At 42.2% G+C, this 21,769-nt stretch overlaps 1 protein-coding gene across 9 annotated transcripts in view; it reads left to right on the top strand.

Moving 5' to 3' along the window:
- The window catches only part of CNNM2 (cyclin and CBS domain divalent metal cation transport mediator 2), a 112,712-nt gene that overhangs the window by 72,980 nt on the left and 17,963 nt on the right, over positions 1-21,769 (top strand). For 3 of the 9 annotated variants that reach the window (XM_036336106.1, XM_036336105.1, XM_036336108.1), the window contains exons 2-4: positions 16,006-16,149; positions 18,907-19,044; positions 21,273-21,442. In XM_036336106.1, the coding sequence (XP_036191999.1) occupies positions 16,006-16,149; positions 18,907-19,044; positions 21,273-21,442 (452 nt within the window). Of the gene's footprint in view, positions 1-895; positions 1,017-1,691; positions 2,427-3,771; positions 3,898-4,499; positions 4,598-14,346; positions 14,475-16,005; positions 16,150-18,906; positions 19,045-19,221; positions 19,284-21,272; positions 21,443-21,769 lie in introns of those variants that run through there. The other 6 variants (XR_004972129.1, XR_004972130.1, XR_004972132.1 and 3 more) reach the window with 6 other exon arrangements.

The raw sequence follows: 21,769 nt of genomic DNA, 5'->3' as shown, positions 1-21,769 counted from the left end.
ACCCTCCCACGGCATTAATTCCTAACATATCCCCATTTCTGGATTGCATACACATAACTACAGAGTGGGTTTGGGGAGCAGTCTCCAGCAGAAGTGAGAAGCACATTGAGCTGCCGTGGGCTGGCTGTCTGCTTCCACTGATTGCACGGGCAGAACCCAGTCCAAGCCTGTGTGGACGGGTCACTGAAATGGTGGAAGGAGGAAGCCATGGGGCCTGGAGGATTTTGCGGTGGCGCTTAAGAGGCATCTAATGTTGACAGAGATTCTACTCATTCATTCCTAGTCAAAGTAAACATTCTCTCTGGTGAAGATTACATACAGGAGAGCAGTGTATGCAGTTATAAATTACATTCTTTTTTCCCTTTTGATGAGAAGCACACAAATAGAATTACTCTGTAAGACACAAATTGTAACTGTAAATTGCAGCCAACATGCTACTGTTAATTTCCCCCCGAAATGTTTATGTATATACAATTATACAAATGTGATCATATTATGTTTATTATTCTCGTGTTTTTCTTACTGTATTTAGGTAATGTTTCATGAAAATATGGAAAAACTTTTCAAAAGTCTGTGTAGAGCTTTGATTCTTCTTAAACGCAACACAGTATACCATTGTATGCTACCATTGTATGGCTGTACTAAAACTGATTTAACCGGCGTCTATTGGTGGACATTTAGGTGGTGATTTTTTTCTCATAGAAATAGAAAAACTTGCCTTTTATTTCCTACACATTTTTCAGAGATACTGGCGGGGCGGGGAGAGGAGGATAATGGGAAGGTGAGAAGGAATTGTGAAGGAATTTGTTATAGAGGACGTTTGCTTTGTCAAGATAACGGATTGCATCTTTTCTCCTCTACAATGATAATGAAGTATTTACTCTTCTGTTTCTAGGACAGGAAACAGACAAGTAAAGTGCTAGGACTTTTATCTCAGGACAATGAGTGAAACCTCAAATTATCCATGCTCCCTTCATTTTTTTTTTTTTAAAGTTTCTTGTTTGCAGAAAAATTAAAGGTGGGATTAATATATTAGATAAGAATTTGAACTAGATGACTTTAAATTTTCCCTCCAACTCCAGGACTCAGTGACTTTTAATAATTTTGATAGCCCTTTTTCCTCATATCACATGGTTATTAATTATATAATAATATATTATTATTAACTTATGTTAACTGTATCCTAATATATATTAACATTTCCACATGCTCATTCCAACTTGAAGTCATCAGGAAGGTCTTTGTGAAAAGAGGAGATTTGAGTGAGGAAAGAGGATAAAATCTTTTTTCTTTTAACAAACCCACCCTTAGTTTCTCCTTTAAGCAAGTTTAAAAGGAACGGGTGACCTCACCCTTCTCCTTAAAATGCCTGCTCCTGCCCTGGCTAGGTGGCTAAGTTGGTTGGAGCATCCGCTCATACACCAAAAGGTGGCAGGTTTGATTCCCTGGTCATGGTGTGAATGGGAGGTAACCATTGGATTCCCCCCCTCCCCCCCAAAAAAATCAATAAAAACATATTCCCAGGTGAGGATTACAAAAATAAAAATGCCTTCTCCTAAAGCAAATATATGGTGTGGTTTGATCACATCATCTACACTTCAGTAATTATTGTTCACTGTGGCTATCATAAGAGAACTGTGTTTTTATGCATGACTTTGTGTAACCACCAATCTTGTCTACTTGTGTTGTAGAAATCATCCAAGAAATTAGTTTAGTTGACATTAAGAGCTTTGGATTGCAAAACAAAGTTCTAAATGATTGCTGATCCAAAAACTAAGACATGAGGAAGGAATAGAAGAGAAAATTATAAAATTAAAAGACTGATATTTAGTTGTAACAGCAGAAGTATACTTCTATGTTTAAAATCTCCTGTTATTGGATATGTTGGACGGTTACTAATCTGTTGGACTATTACCTCATCAGTATAGTTAGTCTTCCATCCTTACAAAGGCTACAAGTCTAAAGGAAAGACAAAAATAGACTCATTGGTTCCAAAATAAACCCCCCAGTTCTATAGAAGAACTACCTGTCCCTTGGGAAAGATGAGAAGGTTCCCATCATCTCAGCCTGAAAGCCATCTTTTGTCTTAGCCATGTTTTCCATTGCTGGCCATTTGCTAGGAAAACATTCCAGCGAGTGTCCAGCGAGTGCTGCAGACCACCAAAAAAGATGAAGTGGAGATGCCCGGCATGCCTCACTATTTATAAGAAACTATTTCTCCAAAAGATGGGAAAATTCAAGTCTTTAAATACTCTGGGAGAAAGGAATCATGGAAAATCTCTTCAGTGTCTGCTCTGTTGGTTCACAAGATTTTTCTCACAAATCACTTGGATGGGACATTAAGCAAGTCACAGAACGACTGGAATCTTCTATGAATTGACTCACTTGGGTTTCTGGCTGAGGTATCTGACAGCAGGACTGAGGAAGTAAGACAGAGAACAAGCTGGTGTGGGATGCGGGGGAGGGATGTGAGCCCATCCACTGTTTGTTGGTCTGGAATCACCACCTGGATGGAAGGACCACAGGGCTGTCTTTAATAGGGTAGGACACTTGGATGCATTGAAGCGAATAATCTGGCTTCTTGTCTTTTAAATCCAGCCACAGTTTAGCCTAGGTTAATCTTTTTTGTTCCAAATGATTATTTGCTATTCCTATGAGGAAATTCATTGAGGGGGTCTCTTCGGCACAGTATACATATATTAGCTTGTCTTCATAGACAGTCATTCATTGTCTTGAGTTTGGGAAATGAAAACATAATCTAACCCTAATTTTCTCTTGGTATCTGCTTTCCGAGTCCCTTTGTGCCTGAGCCTGTCAGTCATGGTTCAAAAGCAAAACCAGGACAGACACACAGACAACAGTCATTAAGGGATTTATTGTAAGGAACAGGCTTATTTATGTAATTGTAATCTAAGAAAGTCCAAAGTCCCTACGACAGGCCATCAGGAGGGAAGATCCTAAATAGGCTGGAACCCCAAGACATGGTCTGCTGTGGTCAGGTAGAACGTCTCCCTCAGATATGGAAGGAGAGGTGACTTGGAGTGGTGAACACAATACGATATACAGATGATGTATTCTAGAATTGTACACCTGAAACCTATATAATTTTATTAACATGTCACCCCCAAAAATTCATTTTTAAAAGGCCTTCCAGCTGAGTATAAGCCAGTCCTACCCAAGATATCCTTATTTAAAGTTAACCCATTAGGGACTTTATATCCACAAAATCCCTTCACAGCAGCACCTAGATTAGTGTTTAATTACTGGGGACTGCTACCGGTCCAAGTTCCATCAAAAATCCATGCAGAAACCGGTTTGGCTCAGTGGATAGAGCGTCGGCCTGCGGATTGAAAGGTCCCAGGTTCGATTCCGGTCAAGGGCATGTACCTGGGTTGCGGGCACATCCCCAGTAGGAGATGTGCAGGAGGCAGCTGATCGATGTTTCTCTCTCATCGATGTTTCTAACTCTCTCTCTCTCTCCCTTCCTTTCTGTAAAAAATCAATAAAAAATATATTTAAAAAAAAATCCATCACAGCTCGGTTTGGCTCAGCGGATAGAGCCGTCCTGTGGATTGAAGGGTCCCAGGTTCAATTCCAGTCAAAGGCATGTACCTTGGTTGCAGGCTCAAGCCCCAGCTCCAGCTGGGGCATATGTGGGAGGCAACTAATCAATGTGTGTCTCACCTCTGTTTCTGTCTCTCCCCCTCCCTTCCACTCTCTAAATAATAATAATAATAATAATAATAATAATAATAATAATTAATTAATTAGTGGAAAATATCCTTGGGTGAGGATTAACAACAACAACAAGAAATCCACCACATTATGAGAAGCCAGAGGAGCTGCCTGGGAAATTATGCTGCCACAGAGGTCTCTCTACAGACATTTACTAAGTCACGGTGGGTCTCTGCTGCTCTCCAAAACAGTGCTGCCTGAGCACTCAGTCAGGTAACAGCCTGCCGTGGGTGTCGCAGCCGGGAAGCCTGGTCCTCTAGCCTTGCCAGGATTGGACTCCATTTTTGAGTTTTCAAACTTCCAGTAGAACAAGTTTTTGTTGATTAGAAAGTGTTTTCCCATTGATTGCCATTTTGTGAGCTTTTTAATATTTGCTTAAACTTTAAAGCTAAGAGCCATTGCCAGTAGAAAACTAAGCATGTATTTCACCAGAGAAGTTATTAAAATGATCTGTTTTGGAGGGAAGGGGAAGTATTTGTGGCTCTAAAAGGGGTCCTTGTGGGGATGGAAGTTTGGTTCTGCAGCAGCATCCGTGTCAGTATCTGCTAGAGTTTTATAAGATGCTACCATTAGGGGAAACTGGGTAAAAGTACACAGATCTTTGTTTTTTCTTACAACTGCATAAGAATGTACAATTATCTCAAAACAAAAATTCTAATTTAAAAATGTTTCATTTTGTAAAGCTAAGAATCTTTTCATAATACAAATTATTTTCTAATTCATGTTTTTAAAAAAATAACCACAAACAAACATGTTTTCTTAAGGAGGTGGACATCTCTATATACTAGCCCTGAGCTGGGAATAAAGTACACAATAATGTTTGAGGACTGGAAGAAAGTATGCCTGATGGGAAAATTACAGGTGAGTGTAGAGTTTAATGTAAAAGTGTTTTTGTAAAAATCGAGGCTTAATTCTTAGATGAAATATTAGGCATACTGTAAAAAGATAGTATCTTCACTCTAGTGATAACTGAGAGAAGTTATGGTTATAAATTCAAAAATAATGTGAAGGTAGTTTAGGACAAATAAAATTAATTTTAGCCCAGAAAATTGTATAGATTGAAAATAAAAATAGGTTCAAAGGGTTTAGGTAAATTTGTGGATTCACTCAGTAATATTTGTGTGCCTACAATGAGCTGAGCAGATATCTTTAGTTTTAATATACTTCACACTTTAACATAATTCCTAACATGTAAATGTTGATGTCCTTGAAGGCAGCCATACCTTCTCTGAGTCTCCACAGATGCATCTGTCAAAATCTGAGAACCACATGGGTTGGATTTTCTCAGGGTGTAATATTTCTGATCTTACTGCATTGGAGCTTTTTATGGAAAAGTGAAATCCAACCAGTCAATAATAATAAAATAACATTAATTTATTATTATTATTTGAGAGAGAAGCATCGAGTTGTTTTTCCACGTATTTATGCATTCATTGGTTGATTCTTCTATGTGCCCTGAGTGGATATCGAAACTGCAACCTTGGCATATTGGGTCGACGCTTTAGCCAACTGAGCTACCCGGCCAGGGTAGTAATATAACATTGTAAAGATAGCCACAAACATAATTCTTTTAAATATTAATTGTCAGAAAAGATATTTTCCTTTTTCAGGTATTTCTATTTTAGGGATATAGAATAAGAAATGTCAGTGACGAATGGGAAGGTGGGGACAAACTCAGTTTACTAGTAAATGTTAAGAAACAGGTATTTATAGCAAATACGTAGAAGCAAGTCTGAGACAGTAAGAAGAGAGATTGCCTCCAGGGGCAGCATTGAGGCTGGGCCCTGGTAAACCTGGCCTGCCTGCTCAGACTCCCCGGGCTCCCTGCACTATGCGCAGGACTCTGCAGTCACCTCTGGGGAAGGCATCTGCTAAGAACAAAGTCCTTTAGACGCTGAGCCTCTCAGTGAATGGCTACCTCCTGCTTTCAGACTGTGAGTGGCCAATGAACAGCAGGCTGTTTCCTGAAAGCTATTATGATCTACAAAATTAATAGATAAATTCAGGGGTTTACCCTATAAAGAAATATTATCTGTATCAAATAATTGCTACTCTCACCAAAAAACTTACTTTTATAGCAAACCATGATTCCATATCCCGCCCCAGTAAACCTCCTGGCGGACAGGACCTAACGGAGTGAGGTTGTCGATGGCTGAGATGACTCCCACGTGCCTGGAGTGGAGGAGCTGTCCTCTTGGGGAGACTTGGGCAGCCACTTACTGGTTGGCCATTGGAATTTTTGGAAATAGTAAACCTTTTGGTAAAAGGGGCCTTTTATCTCCCAGAATAGCAACTGTTATCATCACTTAAAACCAGTAACTTCTATATACAGCAAGTGCTTCTATATATATACTCATGTATTGTTTTTATAGGACTATTTTAAGATCTGTGTCACATTTTTCTGGTCTATTTTATGGTGGGAAAATTCAATTGGAAAAAATGCACTTAGCTCTAGTGGGGCTGGTAAGGTAAAATAAGTACTTAGAAAAAAAAGATGAAGTTTGTTGTTTTCATTTTAGCTTTAAATAGTACAGAAATAGTAAGGTGATAGCTCCCTGAATTACATTGTAGTGCTTCTCCTTAAGCAAATGCAGTCATTGTCCTCAGGTTATAATACTAGGTCTGTCACTGTATTGGAAGATCTGCAGGCATGTGTGAGAATGCATTACAAAAATCTGTGAGAAAATGGCTTTGTGTTTGTGTAGTGTGGCTTATAATTCAGGGCTTATTTTTCTTTTGATGTTGTAGCTATTGAATTGAGAGGGAAATGGATAGAGAAAGGACCTGTCTTGCTATTTTTGTAATGTCTTTTTAAAGAATTGATTAGAGAGAGGAAGAGAAAAGGGGAGGGGGCATCGATTGGCTGCCTTCGTGTGCTCTGAGGGATCAAACCTGCTACCTAGGTATGTGTCCTGACCAGGAATCAAACCCACAACCTTTTGGTGTTTGGGATGATGCTCCAACCAACTGAGCCACCTGGCCAGGGCAGGACCTACCTACTGTTAAGAGTAATGTGGGTGTAGAGATGTAGGCACTCCCAGAGCCCAGGTGTGGCAGTGGCAGTGGGTTGGGTTAGGGAGGTGAGTGAAGGGGCTGGGTATGGTGGTTTTTTACCATTCCCCCGCTACCCCTGGAGAAGCTCCTCCTACCTCTTCTATGGGGATGAGTAAAACCACAGAGGTTATGATTGGAGAAAATCAAGTCATTTGATTGACTGGACAGTGAAACCATGAGGTGCATATAGAGACTGAAGGGTGGGAGGATGGGGTGTTTGGGTGCCAGGTTCTGATGGCCTTTAAGAAGTTTTTTCCCTTAATTCACTTGTTGATAGGAAATGAGGACTTCCTAGTGACTGTATGTTGTGGTTTAGTAAGTTTTCCTTTGTGTATATAGGCCTAGGAAAGAGACTGGAGTGTTAGGTGTTGTGCTAGACTTGGGGGTTAGGGAGTGGTCACCAAGGAGTTCATGATCTAATCAGGGAGGCCATTTGCCTGCGGTAAACTGAGGTACAGACGTGCAGGTGCAAGTGTGCAGGTAGTAAGCTGTTGGGTGAGGAGGCCTAAGAACCAAGTGATTGCTTTTCATGTCAGAGATTTGAAGGCCACTGTCATTTCCTCCCTGTCCAGGTGTCTCTTCTAGCTGAAAGTCTGTGTCCTCTTTATTTGTTCCTTATTCATCGTTTATACGTCTTGGTCAGTCTCTCCTCAGTTTGCCTCTTATAAAATGTAGACCTGAACACAATATTCCAGATATGGCTAGAAAGAGTAGGAGAATTGCTCCCTTCTGAGGTTGTATTGCCACTTAATCATCGTGAGATACGTTGCTGGACCACCGTGTGTTCTCCCCATCCTTTAGGGACCTGCTTTTAACAAATGGAATGGGTTGGGGAGAGGAGAGCCTACCAGAGAGGCCGCAGGTAGACCTGTACTCACCTTGAACCACATCTCTTACCACTCTTTGTTCCTCATGCCGTTGCTGGCTCCTCCATCCTCCTGCTCATTCACCCTGTAGTTCATTGTTATGTAATCCGTCCTGGGTGGTGGTTCCCCAGGTGTACTTTATACTGCGTGTGTATGTATGTGTTCATTCATTCTTCATTAAACAGGAAGAAAACATTATGAGGGAGAGAAGCAGCAAAGATTTCAGTGTTAAAAGCATGGATGATCGGAAATCTAATGTATCATTTCCAGAGGTCAGTACTCGGAGAGGGAGGTGTTGCTTTGGAGAGAACAAGCCAAACTCTGTCCTAATGGCAGGCCTTTTCTCCCTGGTTCAGGCTGCCTGGCAAAGCAGGCCAGCTGTGCCTCCCTGTTAGAAGCAGGAAGGGCTGTAGTAGAAATCATGCTGGACAGGGACGTGGGCATGGCATGTAAATGATGATCCTTAAATTCTTCATCTCCAACCTTTTCTTGAGCATCTTTTGTCACCCAAATCTCCTTTCATGACCTTTTTTCTACATTTGATACTTTGAACTTCTTCTTGAAGTAGTTTGTTTTTTTGGTTTGTTTGTGGGTTTTTTGGTTTGTTTTTTGGCTTGGCTTCTAGCACACCATTCTCCTTTATTCTCTCCTCATCCCATTGGCCATTCCTTCTCCGTCTCCTTCTTGGTTATATCTCAACTTCCTAACAAACAAGACATTGGCATGCCCCAGGCTCAGTGCTGGGACCCCTTCTGACCACACCCACACCTGAGGAGATTTAATTGGTTTTTGGGCAGTTTTCACCTGCAGCCCACATTTCTCTCACTCTCTTGAATCCTGGATTTAGGTGTGTAAGTATCTATTTGACATTTCCACTAGCAGTGGTCGGCAAAACTCATTAGTCAACAGTACAACGATTGAAATTTCTTTTGAGAGCCAAATTTTTTAAACTTAAACTATACAGGTAGGTACATTGTTACTAACTCCTAAGGCTTAGGAAGAGCCACACTCAAGAGGCCAAAGAGCCGCATGTGGCTCGCGAGCCGCAGTTTGCCGACCACGGCACTAGGGTGTCTATTTGGCATCCCACACTTAACCTGTCTAAAACTGAGCTGATTTTTCCTTCTAAGCAGGTACCTTCCACAATCCTCAGTAAATGGCAACTCTGTCCTTCCCATGGCTCAGGCCAAAAATCTTATAGTCGGCCCTGACTCTTCTCTTTGTCTTCTGCCCCACATTCAGCCCATCCACAGAACCTGTTGGCTCTATCTAAATATATATCCAGAATCTCAGTAGGTCTGTCACCTCCACTACTCCACTGCTCTAAGCCACTGCTCCTCCCACTTGGGTTACTGGAATAACAACTCATTTCCCTTTCCCCCCGACTTCTTTCCACCAGTGGCCAAGCCTTTTCTCCCCACAGCAGCTAGAGAGCAGGTCACTCTTCTACTTAGAACCTTCTTCCAGTGACTTCTCACTCAGAGTAAAAGCTGAAGTCTATGGTTACAGGATCTGCACACCATCCTTGTCAGCCTCCCCACCCCCGTGCACCTCATCTATACCCTGTTCCCTCTCGCTCGCTCTGTTCCAGCCACACTGGCCTCCTTGCTTTTCCTGACTGTTCCCTCTGCCCAAAACATCCCACCCAGTCCTTTATGTGCTTCATTTGGCTCCGTCACGTCCTTCATCTTTGCTCAGATGTCACTTTATTATTAAATGTAATTCTGCCTCTGCTGTTGTGTCCTCCACAGCACATTTTACACAGTCGGACATGTTTTATATTGTCCCTTAATGTATGTCTCCCCGATGGAATGTTCCTCGTGGGCTAGTGTTTGGTTTTGTTCCCTGTTACAAAATGGGCATTCAGTAAGTATTTGAGTGAATGAATGAATTTGTATATCTGGAGTTGAATGAAAAAGACTATCGAGCCTATAGGAAAGTTTTGTAGGATAGGTAATAATTAACATTTATAGAATTAGAGATGGTATGTGGGGAACAAGATAGCAATGATGGGTTCCATGGTCTTGTGCTCTGGTGCCTACAGTTGTGCCTTCAAGGGGTCTAGAAAAGAAAAGTTCTCTGACATTTCAAAGGTATATTATCCTAGCTGCATAAGAACAATGGGCAGGACTCATGTAAGGTAAAGACTGACCTTTGCTACTGAAGCTGTAGGCCTGGGATGTGACTCTCCACCATGGCCTTCCTAGTTAGGGATTAATGATCAGTCCATCCTATGTGGTTACTTTTGGTCACTGAGCTTGTCAGGCTTGTCATGTTGTCATGTACCCCCGCCTCCCAATTGTTTGTATTTTATGGATTATAAATTATGTTCATATACATGATCTCACTTGGTGTGTTTGTTTACTTTTTATAAATTGGACTAAATCTAATTCTATTTAAAGTGCTTCACTTCCTTAACTGCTAATATGCAAATTGATTTCCTTGGGAGATCTTAAGAATGGCCACTGAAATATATCCTCCATCCATTTCGTTACAGAGCATTTCCTTCTTCTATCACTACTTCCCTCTTAGGAACGTAATGACTAGGAACTGAATTCCCTCTTAGGGACTTAATGATTCTACTTATTGAAGCGTTACAGTTTTTGTTAGCTAAACTGGGACTACTTTAGAAACAAAGGCATATCAAGTGTGTTTGACCTCCCCTTAGTTAGTGAGGGGCCACGGCATCGCACAACATCCAGGGGACCTTTAAGCCGTGCACTCGCTATTGGTCCCCCCTGACGTTGTGCAACACAGCAGTAATGGTGACTCTAAAATGTTTTGCTTGAATTTCTCATTATTGAATCTTCTGTTTATTTTCTTCCTGCTGTTGGAGTAGCATTTTACGGCCCCGTGGACTGTTGTTTGCCTTGTGCTCGCATTGTTAGGTCTTTCTGACTATAGCTGTGTCAGGTTGTTCCCATTTCCATTCTTGTTCGCCTACCCTCTTGGCTTTCTTCTTTGGCTGTTTCTGTTAGTCCGCTTACTGTTCCACTTCACTTCATTGGCATGAAATGTGTAGATACAAATGAGTCCATATTTTCCACAGGCAGTTACAGGTCCCTTTGTCATCCTATCCAGTTGATTAATCCATCAGCATCCAAATGGTATCTTTCATTCAGAATTTGAGCCTTTCTGGTAAGGTTAAAAGATGCAAATGTGCCAACCTGCTACCATTCTGGGCTGCTTTGCCAATCCAGAGAAGATATGCAAATAAGCTTCGATTTGGGGAGCTGGCAGAGGCAGAAATTTGATCCCACCTTTACTGTGTATAGTTTTACTTAGTTCATCTCACAATGAAGAGATGTTCTTGTAATTTCATCTCTGTAAGTGCCTGCCTTGAGCACATAGCAGTTTTAGAAAAAATGATCAATCTAGGTCAGCGGTTCTCAACCTGTGGGTCGAGACCCCTTTGGGGGTCGAACGACCCTTTCATGGGTCGCCTAAGACCATTGGAAAACACATATATAATTACATATTGTTTTTGTGATTAATCACTATGCTTTAATTATGTTCAATTTGTAACAATGAAATTGTGGATCACCCCAACATGAGGAACTGTATTAAATGGTCGCGGCATTAGGAAGGTTGAGAACCATCGATCTAGGTAATAATTTCATGCTAACTTGCTTATGATTCTGAATTTGAGTGGAAATGTACCCATAGAGCCCTGGACTCTGAAAACAGGCCAGCTTTGATTCTCTTGGTGATCCCTTGTCCTCCGTTCCTAGGACAGTGCACAGTGACCGGGACTGCGAGAACTCTCACAGCTGGCCCAAACGGCCCTCTCCAAAGCCTGACGGCGACAGCAACGTCTGCTTCGTTTGTTCTATACAGAGTTTAACAAGTTTGTTTAATTTACACATATTTAAACGTTTGTGCTATTTAATGCCTATAATTGCATATTGTACTGATTGCTGTATTTTCATTCTTCTCTTTGGAAGTTAAGGATCCACCAGTTCATAGTCTTTTTTAGTTTTTGGTTGAATTTTTTGTTAGGTTCCCCCAAATGGCTTTTCTGCTTTCATTTCTGACTGAATCCCTCCAATGCTCAGGTTAAGAATGATGCTGTTGGAGCTCAGTGTTTTACATTTCTGTATTGACACTTGCTTACCTTTCCCTTTTGATTGTTCCATTGGTGAGAAGATGGAACTCCTGCAGCGAGTGATTCAGTGGGGGATGATAGGTGCATTGTATTGCTAACCTCCTAAAGCATGATTAGAGAGAGGGTGGTCACTTTTTTTTTTTTTGTACTGCTTACCAGCAAGAAGGTTCAGAAAACAGGACTTCTCACCAGGAATTCAAAAGCTGAAAGAATGTGGCTCTGGGCAGATGCAAAAGTTTCAGCATTGAAGGTGGGGTGTGAGAGGGAGCCCCTAAGAAAATTTAATTTTCTGCCTAAGAAGCCTAACACACATGAACAATTTCTCCTAGAGTAAGGCCCTTTCCAGTCCGGTCTGCTGGTGCTATAGAGCTGGTATTCCAAGTATGTCCATCTGCATTTAAACGAATTGCTCCAAGACAATCTGATTATGCAGTAGTTACTTTGGTGAGAATAGCGTCTCAGTGGAATGGAAACTTCATTTTGAGTCTAATATTAGACCTTGCTTTGGAAAATTCCTTTTAAATGATCACAAGCTGGGAATAGCAAAAGAATTTAACTTTCGACAGACAGCACTGACCAAGAATTTTTAACTGCTTATGTTTGGGTTCTTGGGAAAGCAGATGTGAGAAGCTCACCAGACTGAATTGACTCGACTGGAGTTGACGTGACCCCGATGCGGTGTTTATATCTGTTGCTGATAAGATTTTTTCCTAGTCTCGTTTGCTGAAAATATTTTCATTCTTTGAGCGTGAGCATGCTAAGGATGAAAATTGTTAGGATGCCTAATTGTCTAACAATCTAACCTTCTAGGCTTCCAGACATTGTTGCCGCTCAAGGGGTCTGAGCCAAAGCGGACAGGCCAACCAACCTGCAGAACCCGAGGCAGTTTCTGAATGAGTGCTGCTGGGAACTGGAGCAGACCTGGCCGTAGGGAATATGTTCATGTAGCTGGCTGTGTCCGAGTGAACTCGATGGACTCCTAGTTTTAAGTAAACTTTATTTAAAGGACTGCTCTTCCATCCTATCCTCCCAAAACACCCCTCCTGTGATTTAAAAAAAAACACCCAATATACGTGTTAACTGATCATGGAATTTCTATACTGTCTCCTTGGCTTAGTTGAGGATGTATTTCAGACGCTTCACATGCCCTGAACTGGAAACACCAATGTTGGTGTGAAAAATGTGTTTAATATTTTAAAAGATCTTTCTGAAATTGAAGTGCATCTTTTAATCACAGTGCACATAGAATGTAGTGGGGTTTTTTTTTCCCCTGTGACTAAGCTGGTAATAAGTTGATGGTGCCTTAGACTTGAGGAAGGACATTAATAAGTTAATAGGAGTTGCCCTGTATTGATCACCTCATGGATCCCAGGCACTGTCTTTGCTCTCTCTACCAACATTGTCTCTGATAGTCACCCTCTGCAGTCCTGAGGGCAGCAGTGATTATGAGCCTGCTTTTGGACGTGAGGAGACTGAGGCTCAGAAAAGTTGCGTAGTTTGCTTGTGACCAAACAGCCAGTAATGGCTCGTTAACTGGCAGTGCCGGAGTTCCAATCCAGGACGGTTTGGTTTGACTTCAGAGCGTGTGTTCTTCCCTGTGGGTTATACTTTTTGGTATTTACAGTATTTGACATTAAACCCGAGGCCCTGGCCAGGTCGCTCAGTGGGTTAGAGCATCGTCCTGATAAGCCCAGATTGTGGGTTTGATTCCCAGTCAGGGCACATACAAGAATCAATCAATGAATGCATAAATAAGTGGAACAACAAATTGATGTTTCTCTCTCTCTCTCTCCTTCCCTCTCTCCCTCCCTCCCTCCCTTTCATCCTCTCTCTCTAAAATCTATACTAATAAAAGGGTAATATGCTAATTAGACTGGGAGACCTTCCAGATGTCCTTCTGGACAAAGCCATGGTAGCAGGGCCGAGGCAGAGGCGGTTAGGGGTGATCAGGCCAGCAGGGGGGCCGTTGGGGGGTGGGCAGGCCAGCAGTGGGGGCAGTTGGGGGCATGCAGGCTGGCGCGGGGGGGTGGTGCAGTTGGGGGTGATCAGGCTGGCAGAGGGGGGCAGTTGGCAAGAAGGCCATGCGGGGGGGGGGGCAGTTGGGGGTGAGCAGGCCGGTGGGGAGGGCAGTTGGGGATGAGCAGGCTGGCAGAGGGGGGCAGTTGGCAAGAAGGCCGTGCGGGGGGGTGGGGCAGTTGGGGGTGAGCAGGCCAGCAGGCAGAGTGGTTAGGGGACGATCAGGCAGGCAAGCAGGTGAGTGGTTAGGAGCCAGTGGTCCCGGATTGCAAAAGAGATGTCTGACTGCCGGTTTAGGAGCCAGTGGTTCTGGATTGTGAGAGGGATCCCAGATTGGAGAGGGTGCAGGCCGGGCTGAGGGACACCCCCCATGCACGAATTTCGTGCACCGGGTCACTAGTCAATAAATAAATTTTTAAGAAAACCTGAGAAATCGAAAACATTTTAATTCATTTTGAAAGGACAATCACAAATCCATTTTATGTTAACATAAATAACACTGAACTTAAAATCACTATTTTCCAAAATAAGAGTATTAAGTGTTATTGTTTTACCTTTTCTTTTTTGTAGATCTCTTTATTATCTAGCTAAGTGGAAGGCAGCTGGACTCTCTTCTGCATTCAGTCTGTGCAGTGCGACTGCTTTAGTTGAAGTATATGAAGAAAATCTGGCCTCAAACAGATATGTATCTGGAAAAGGTTCAACACTCAGCCCAGGATCTAGCCTACTCCTGGGCAAACAGTGTGAATACTCCCCTCGCACTCCCCTGATTCAGGTTACTCCCCACCCGACCCCCAAAGGAGGCAGAGAGGCAGAAAAAGAAAGGGAAAAACATTTTATTGCGTGCCCCACCCTGTCCTGTCTCCTATACCTCACCTCACCATCACTGACCCAGCAAAACCACACTTGCAAACCTCACCTCTACCCTCTTCTATAGCCTTTTTTGATAACCGTGGATATTCTCTTGATACTACACCAAAACTCCATAAGTGATAGTTTCTTAAAGGTTCGTTGCTGTGTGTGTGTACACACACACACACATATAATATATATATATATATATATATATATATATATATATATATATATATATATATATAGCTTTTCTCTAAAGGTTTGTTGCAATGTAGAATCAAACTATACAGTGGATTTGGGGTGCAGTTGAATTAAAATCCTTTGGTCTGAAATCTTCCTTACAGAAGAATTCTGGACAATATATTTAGAGCCTTGCCCACTTCAGGAAGTAGTTTCATTCTTACCACTCCATCCTCCCTGAGGTTAGGCTAGACCTGCTTCCACAACACAGAAAGAGTGCCTTTAGAGCGCAGAAAGCAGGGGGCGCTGCCTGAATGACCAGGTGGCGAAGGTGAGCATCGCCCGTGGCGTCCTGTGCCAGCAAAGGCTGCTGCTGTTTTCCTGAATGTGACGGGCTCATTTTGTTCACTTTTAGGAAAATGTCTGCTCAGTAATAAGCTAAATACCATGGTTTGTCTAGTAGTCATTCTTTCAAGTCAATTGATATTCATTGAAGAAAGCAGCTGGAACCAATTGTGCAAATGCTTTACCTCAAGACACCGTCACACTTATGCAGGCAGCACACGTGTTTCATGCCCTTCCCTGTTGTCACATAGAATATTCAAAGGCAGGTCCTTGGTGCCAAGATTTAATGGAATTGAAACCCTTACTGCTTTATTAAGGATATTCTTAAGAGAAATGGACTCCCCCCCCTTGTTACTGACGTGGTGGTGGAGAACCCCATAGACGCTAGTCCATTTTCCTCCACTGCCTTGATTTGTGCTCAGGCACCATTGGTTCAAAATGCCAACCATTGGACTTAGCAGACCTCCTATAAAACGGTCTTGGGCATCCTTAGGGGTCCCTGGCTCACGCTTTGAGAACCGCTCTCCTAAAGTAAAGTGGCAATTGCCAAAAGGTCACAGAGGAAGAGCTGACATCACTGAAGACAATCTATTAGGAACCCGGTGGTAATGTGGGGGCAGGGCAGTGTGTGTAGAAGGTGATATTCTTCTGGCTTACCTGGTCTTGCTTTTGATGGCTCATGAACCGTTTCCATTTGGGGTGTTTCCATGCATTTTAAAATGTTGAACTGCACACTTTGATCATCTGGTATCTGTGTTTGCTGCTGTTTTTTCCCCATAATCATACCTAAGACTTTATTCAGGAAATTCAGAAAATTACCTCTTAACCTTTGCTTTCTTTTCTTCAAAGGTAAATCTCACCTGGCTATTGTGCAGCGAGTTAACAATGAGGGAGAGGGGGATCCATTTTATGAAGTCCTGGGAATTGTCACCTTAGAAGATGTGATTGAAGAAATCATCAAGTCGGAGATTCTGGATGAAACAGATTTATACAGTGAGTAGCTTTGCCTGAGAGTAATTTCCCCAAACCTTTGCTTTCTTGATCATGTTGTTTGTGAGTCATTTGACATCTCTCCAGTTGTTGTCCACCTGTTTCCAATTATGCACTATGTGTGTAGGCTGTGTGCGACCAGTCGGTGTATCCAGTCTCCTCACCAGAGGGGGGCAAGCAGGGCAGGTCTTGTAATGTCAAGTGGCAATGTGGTTTTCTTTCTTTTTTTGAAAAGCCAGCTGATTCCAACCATTCATCTGGGCATTACTTGGCCTGACCAGAAAATTCATTTTGCACAATTAGATAAATTGTTTTCAGATAAATTTCTGTTTCTACTTAAGGTCATAATTCAAGTACTTAAAAAGTGAGGGGATTTATTGACGAGTAGCTATGGTTTAAATTTTCTAGCTCTGATAGATGAGGGTAGAGGTGAGGTTTGCAAGTGTGGTTCTGCTGGGGCAGTGGTGGTGAGGTGGGGTATAGGAGGCAGGACAGGGTGGGGTACACAATAAAATGTGTTTTTCCCTTTTTCTGCTTCTCTGTTCCTTTGGGGTGGGGTGGGGAGTAGCATGTGCCAGGGGCGGGGGAGGGGAGCATTCACACTGCCCAGGAGTAGGCTGGATCCTGGGCTGAGTGTTGAACCTGAATCCTGTTCTATCTGAGTCCACAACTGGATCGTCGGACTGTGCAGCTTAAACCTTCCTCAGCCTCACTCTTGCCAAAGGTGTCCCAAGGCCTGAGATGTTTGGGGTCTCAAAGGCGGGATAGAGAAAGAGCCGGGCGCCGGCCGTTTGGTTTTTGAAACACGATTGGAACGGATCATTCAAATGGCCCGAGGCACTCGGGGCAAAGTGATTTGATTCAGTTCCACTAGAACTGAATGTCCCTTATTTTAAAATTGAGAAAGTTTCCCACATACCCTTTAAAAGAACAGATTTTATAATTAGCCAGTGACCTGCTTCTGAGAAGTATCTTATTTTCCCCTCACATCTCTATAGTGTTCTTAAAAAACTCCAGTGTCTATGTGGTTTCAACACTTGGAGGGTAGTCAGAGGTCACATAATACAGAATATTGTCATGCGTGTCTACATTTTTTTCATTGTTCCTCACAGTGACTGTTTAATACCAAGTGTGTATTTGTGTATTTATGTGTTTCCCCAGGGGTATTACTCATCATAAGAAAGGTAGTTTAGACATTTATGAGATCTTCTATTTGTACTTGAGTGAACTTTTTTCAAACGTTGTTTAGATTGATTTCATACAAAAGTGTTGTCTAATGTAACTTACTGATATGAAATGCTGAACATGTGGTTTCCTGTATATTGATTAAATAGGTGATCAGAGATGATGACTTTTGTCATTTGAACATTATTTTACATCTTTGTGTTGATTTATACTGTCTGATTCTCAAAAGAATTTGAGATAGAAGAACTTAAGTATAAGTTGTGATCATTTTCTCCCCAAAACAAGCCTAGTAAGCCATCTGTTTCGCCCTAGACGTGAAATGGTAGTGCAAAGACTTTTGATTTTGGGGAAAGGAGCAAGCACTTGAGTCCTTGTCTTTAATCTAGTGTTTTTCTTGATTATTATTTTGTCCAGAAAAATACGTGAAGACAGGTTTTGCATTAGACCTTCTAGATCAGGGGTTGGCAAACTACAGTCCACGAGTGCCTATTCCCTGTTTTCGTGTGTCTCACAAGCTACCAATTTTAAAATTGTGTTAAAAAAAAAAGAATAATTATTTTGTGACATGTGAAAATGATATGAAATTCAAATTTCATGTCTGTGATAAAGTTTTATTGGAATACAACCATTCTAATTCATTCAATATGGCAGCTTTTGCTAAATAGCAGAGTTTAGTAGTTGCAACAGAGACTGCATGATCTCCAGAGCCTGAAATATTTACTACTTAGTCCTTTACAGAGGAAGTTTGCTGACTTGTGTTCTGGATCACTTTCTTCATTTTTGCTTGACCTTGAGGATCTTGTGATCTGGGTAGAAATGAAGCTAACAGATGTTACTTAAAAAAAGTCTTGATTTTTTTTTAGAGAGAGGGGAATGGAGAGAGAAAGAGAGAAAAACTTTGATGTGAGAGAGAAACATCAATCAGTTGCTTGCTGCATGCACCCTGACTGGGAATTGAACCAGTGACCTTTCGGTGCACAGCACAGTGCTCAAGTAACTGAGCCACGCTGGCCAGGGCTACAGATGTTACTGTTAAAGTGCTTTTCTATGAACGTGTTTTGTTTTGTTTCTTAAGAGATTGCGCTCAGATATTTGTTTCATCTTCCAGCACAGGCTAGGAGCCTGTCCGAGGCAGGGACACACTTCCTTCGTGTCTTCTGTAACAGTGACACAGGAGCAGGAGACCATGCGCCCTAGGCTACATCCTCGGTTGCTATGGGTTACATAGGTTTTATGTGGGGAGGGTTTTGTTCGAGGCTGCCCAGTCAGGTACCTGTAAGGACGCTAAAGAAACCATGAGGTATATTTGTCGTTGCTACTAATCAGGTTGCCTGTTACTGACTCTGGATTGCCGTTCTGACCGCGCAGCACTGATGTGATGAGGATTCTCTCTTCTGTCCTCTTTCCATGTGGCGTTTGTGCGTACAGTGCCCGCAATCTGGAGAGAATTGTGTGTTGGACAGTTGACTAATTCTCTCTTCTAGCCTTTGCAGTATATTTTGTTCTTTTCATTGAAAAGGGGCCCTGATCTAGAATGAAATGCATTTGCTTACTTTTTTCTTATTCTTTGCTCAGCGGATAACAGAACGAAAAAGAAAGTGGCCCATCGTGAAAGAAAGCAAGATTTTTCTGCCTTTAAGCAGACAGACAGCGAGATGAAGGTTAAAATATCACCACAGCTTCTCTTGGCCATGCACCGTTTCCTAGCAACAGGCAAGTGCAACTTATCACAGTTTGAAATCTCTACCAACCCCGAAGCGAGTGTTTCTCACCCACCGCTGACTGGGGTGGGCTGGGGTGGAGACTGGGAAATGGGGTGAAAAGCAATGCCACGTTTGTGTTTTGTTTTAGTTTTTTTTCTTTTTAAATTCTCTCCTCTCCTATGTTCAGTGTCGGCATGAACTCTCTGAGACATTTACCAGGTGGACCAGTAACTTTAATTGGTCTGAAAGGTAAGGATGAATGTTAGTGCCACACTGCATGTGAACAGTAGGCCAGGTCCTCTGCTTCCAGCTAAGCCCCTGGGAGCGCCAGCTGGCGGAGTAGGCTGACAGTGCGAGCCAGACACCACCTCGCTGTGTGTCGGACAGCTGAGTAATTCTCTCTTCAGCTTGCCTTGGAGGAACAGTGGATGTCAGTGATAACACAGGTGCTATGACTTACAAAGAAGAAAAATAGATTTTCAAAGTGAAATCTTTCTGATTTAATGAAATCAGAAATTCTGAGAACTTTGATAGGGATTTCTTGACGGCCTCTTCAAATCAGATTATTAACTTGGGCCCATTCCAGGAGGCAAATGTGCACATTGTTAAAAACACCAACCCAGCCGGCACTGACTGCTCCATAGAGGTCAAGGTTGAATGAACTTAAGAGACTGACTAACCCTTCTCACATCCCCAGTGGCTCTGTAGGTAAAGGCTGAGCTCTGTTGGCCAGGGGAAGTGAGAGAAAATCTGAAGGTACCCCGTGACCTGTAGAAGACGTCTGTGTCCAAGATGGGCAGCCAGCACCTTCCAACTGCGGGCAGTACGCTTAGAATATTTTGAAAAGAAGGCCAACAACAGCCACATGAGGGGATGTTGTGCACTTTTTAAAATCATGTTTTCAGAAAACGGAAATGCTCACAATATAATATTTACAACATGGAGAAATACTCATAATTTAATGTAAAGTGAGGACAAACAGGATATAAATCTGTGTGTACAGGAAGGTGATAGAGTCTTTTTGGACGTACACACATGCATAGGCACAGGCCTAGGCGAGGTACTGGGAGGAAACGCTCATCACCAGTTGCTCACAGTGGTTGGTTTATAGGTCACTATTTATTGTCCTCTTTGTCTTTTTCTGTATTTTCCAAAATTTCTACAACGTACTATCTTATTTTGTTATTACAAAAAAGCACAGAAGCTAATACAGAATTTATATTTTTCATATATAACATCATTTAAAACATTTAAAAACCTATAAGCAGTATTTCTAACTTCCTTGCTTATTCTTTCTCTAATTGTGATATTCTTCTTCATCACCCAAGAACCACAATTTAAAACGAAATGTTATCCTACTCTGCCTCTGAGATACCGTAAAGTCCAGTTTCAGAATAACACCTTTAAATCAGTAATTTTGGCTTTTATCTTAAATAAAATGTATGTCTTTGTAAATATAGATGAACATAACTTTTTTAAATTAGCAAGTTGGAGTGCATGTTGATGTGTGCACGTGCCTTGCTTTTATCCCGAGTCTCTCCGTGTCCCTCATTCCCAGACTTTTCTCAGGGCAGTTGAATGGGAGATGGAGATGTGGGGCACTGCGTTGTGCACCTGGTACTAACCCACAGCTAGATGCTTCCTGACCGTTGCTTCTTCCTTTGGCTGTTGTTGGACAGTCAGGCTGTTGTGGCTGTTGAAGGACATCCTGGCAGTCAAGGAGCCTGCTTCCGGTTGATTTTCATTTGTATCAGTCAGGAAATTAGAGTGTTCTTATGAGAACTAAAACCAATGACAGATTGAAAAGGAAGAATTTTATTTTATTGATTTTTTACAGAGAGGAAGGGAGAGAGATAGAGAGTTAGAAACATCGATGAGAGAGAAACATCGATCAGCTGCCTCCTGCACATCCCCCACTGGGGATATGCCCGCAACCCAGGTACATGCCCTTGACCGGAATCGAACCTGGGACCTTTCAGTCCGCAGGCCGACGCTCTATCCACTGAGCCAAACCGGTTTTGGCATAAAAAGGAAGAATTTTAAAGAAACAAATATGAAAATGCAGCATTTTCTAATTTCTCCCAGGTAATCTGCCCCCAGTGGATCACCAAACGGAAGTCTCGTTAATCCATATTGCATCACTTTAATTCCAAGTATTATTACCCAAATACCTTAATCACTAGTCTAACATTTTCTGTCCATTTGAAGTGTAATGTCAAGTTGTGTTTATATCTGTAGAAGTAGAAGCATTTAGCCCATCCCAGATGTCAGAGAAGATCCTTCTAAGGCTGCTAAAGCACCCCAATGTCATCCAGGAACTGAAGTATGATGAGAAGAACAAGAAAGCCCCAGAATACTACCTCTACCAGCGCAACAAACCTGTAGACTACTTCGTTCTCATTTTGCAGGTCAGAGACTTATTCAGTAGCTGTTTGATCTCATTGAGTACCCACCCTTCAAGTTCTGAGATTTGGTCTAGGTGAATGGGTGTCGGATTTTACATACTTCTGGGGTAGCCGTGTAAGTGGGAGAATTTCATCTCCCCGTTTTCATCTCCGTAAAATAATCTATATACTAGTATATAAAAGGCTAATATGCTAAGTGTCCGTCCGGGTAATGACATCATGTAGCAAAACCAAGCTTCCTCTCCCTAGCAGCTAGCCTCCTTGGAGTTTCTTCAGCCCAGGAACACAACTTGCTTTATAGCCAGGTGCAAACACTTTACACTGTAACCA

The sequence above is a fragment of the Myotis myotis genome, unplaced genomic scaffold (genome assembly GCF_014108235.1).
Source record: "Myotis myotis isolate mMyoMyo1 unplaced genomic scaffold, mMyoMyo1.p scaffold_m19_p_15, whole genome shotgun sequence".
In the NCBI taxonomy this organism is placed as follows: domain Eukaryota; kingdom Metazoa; phylum Chordata; class Mammalia; order Chiroptera; family Vespertilionidae; genus Myotis; species Myotis myotis.
Note: the sequence above shows the minus strand (reverse complement) of the source record. Positions and strands in the feature narration are given on the sequence as shown.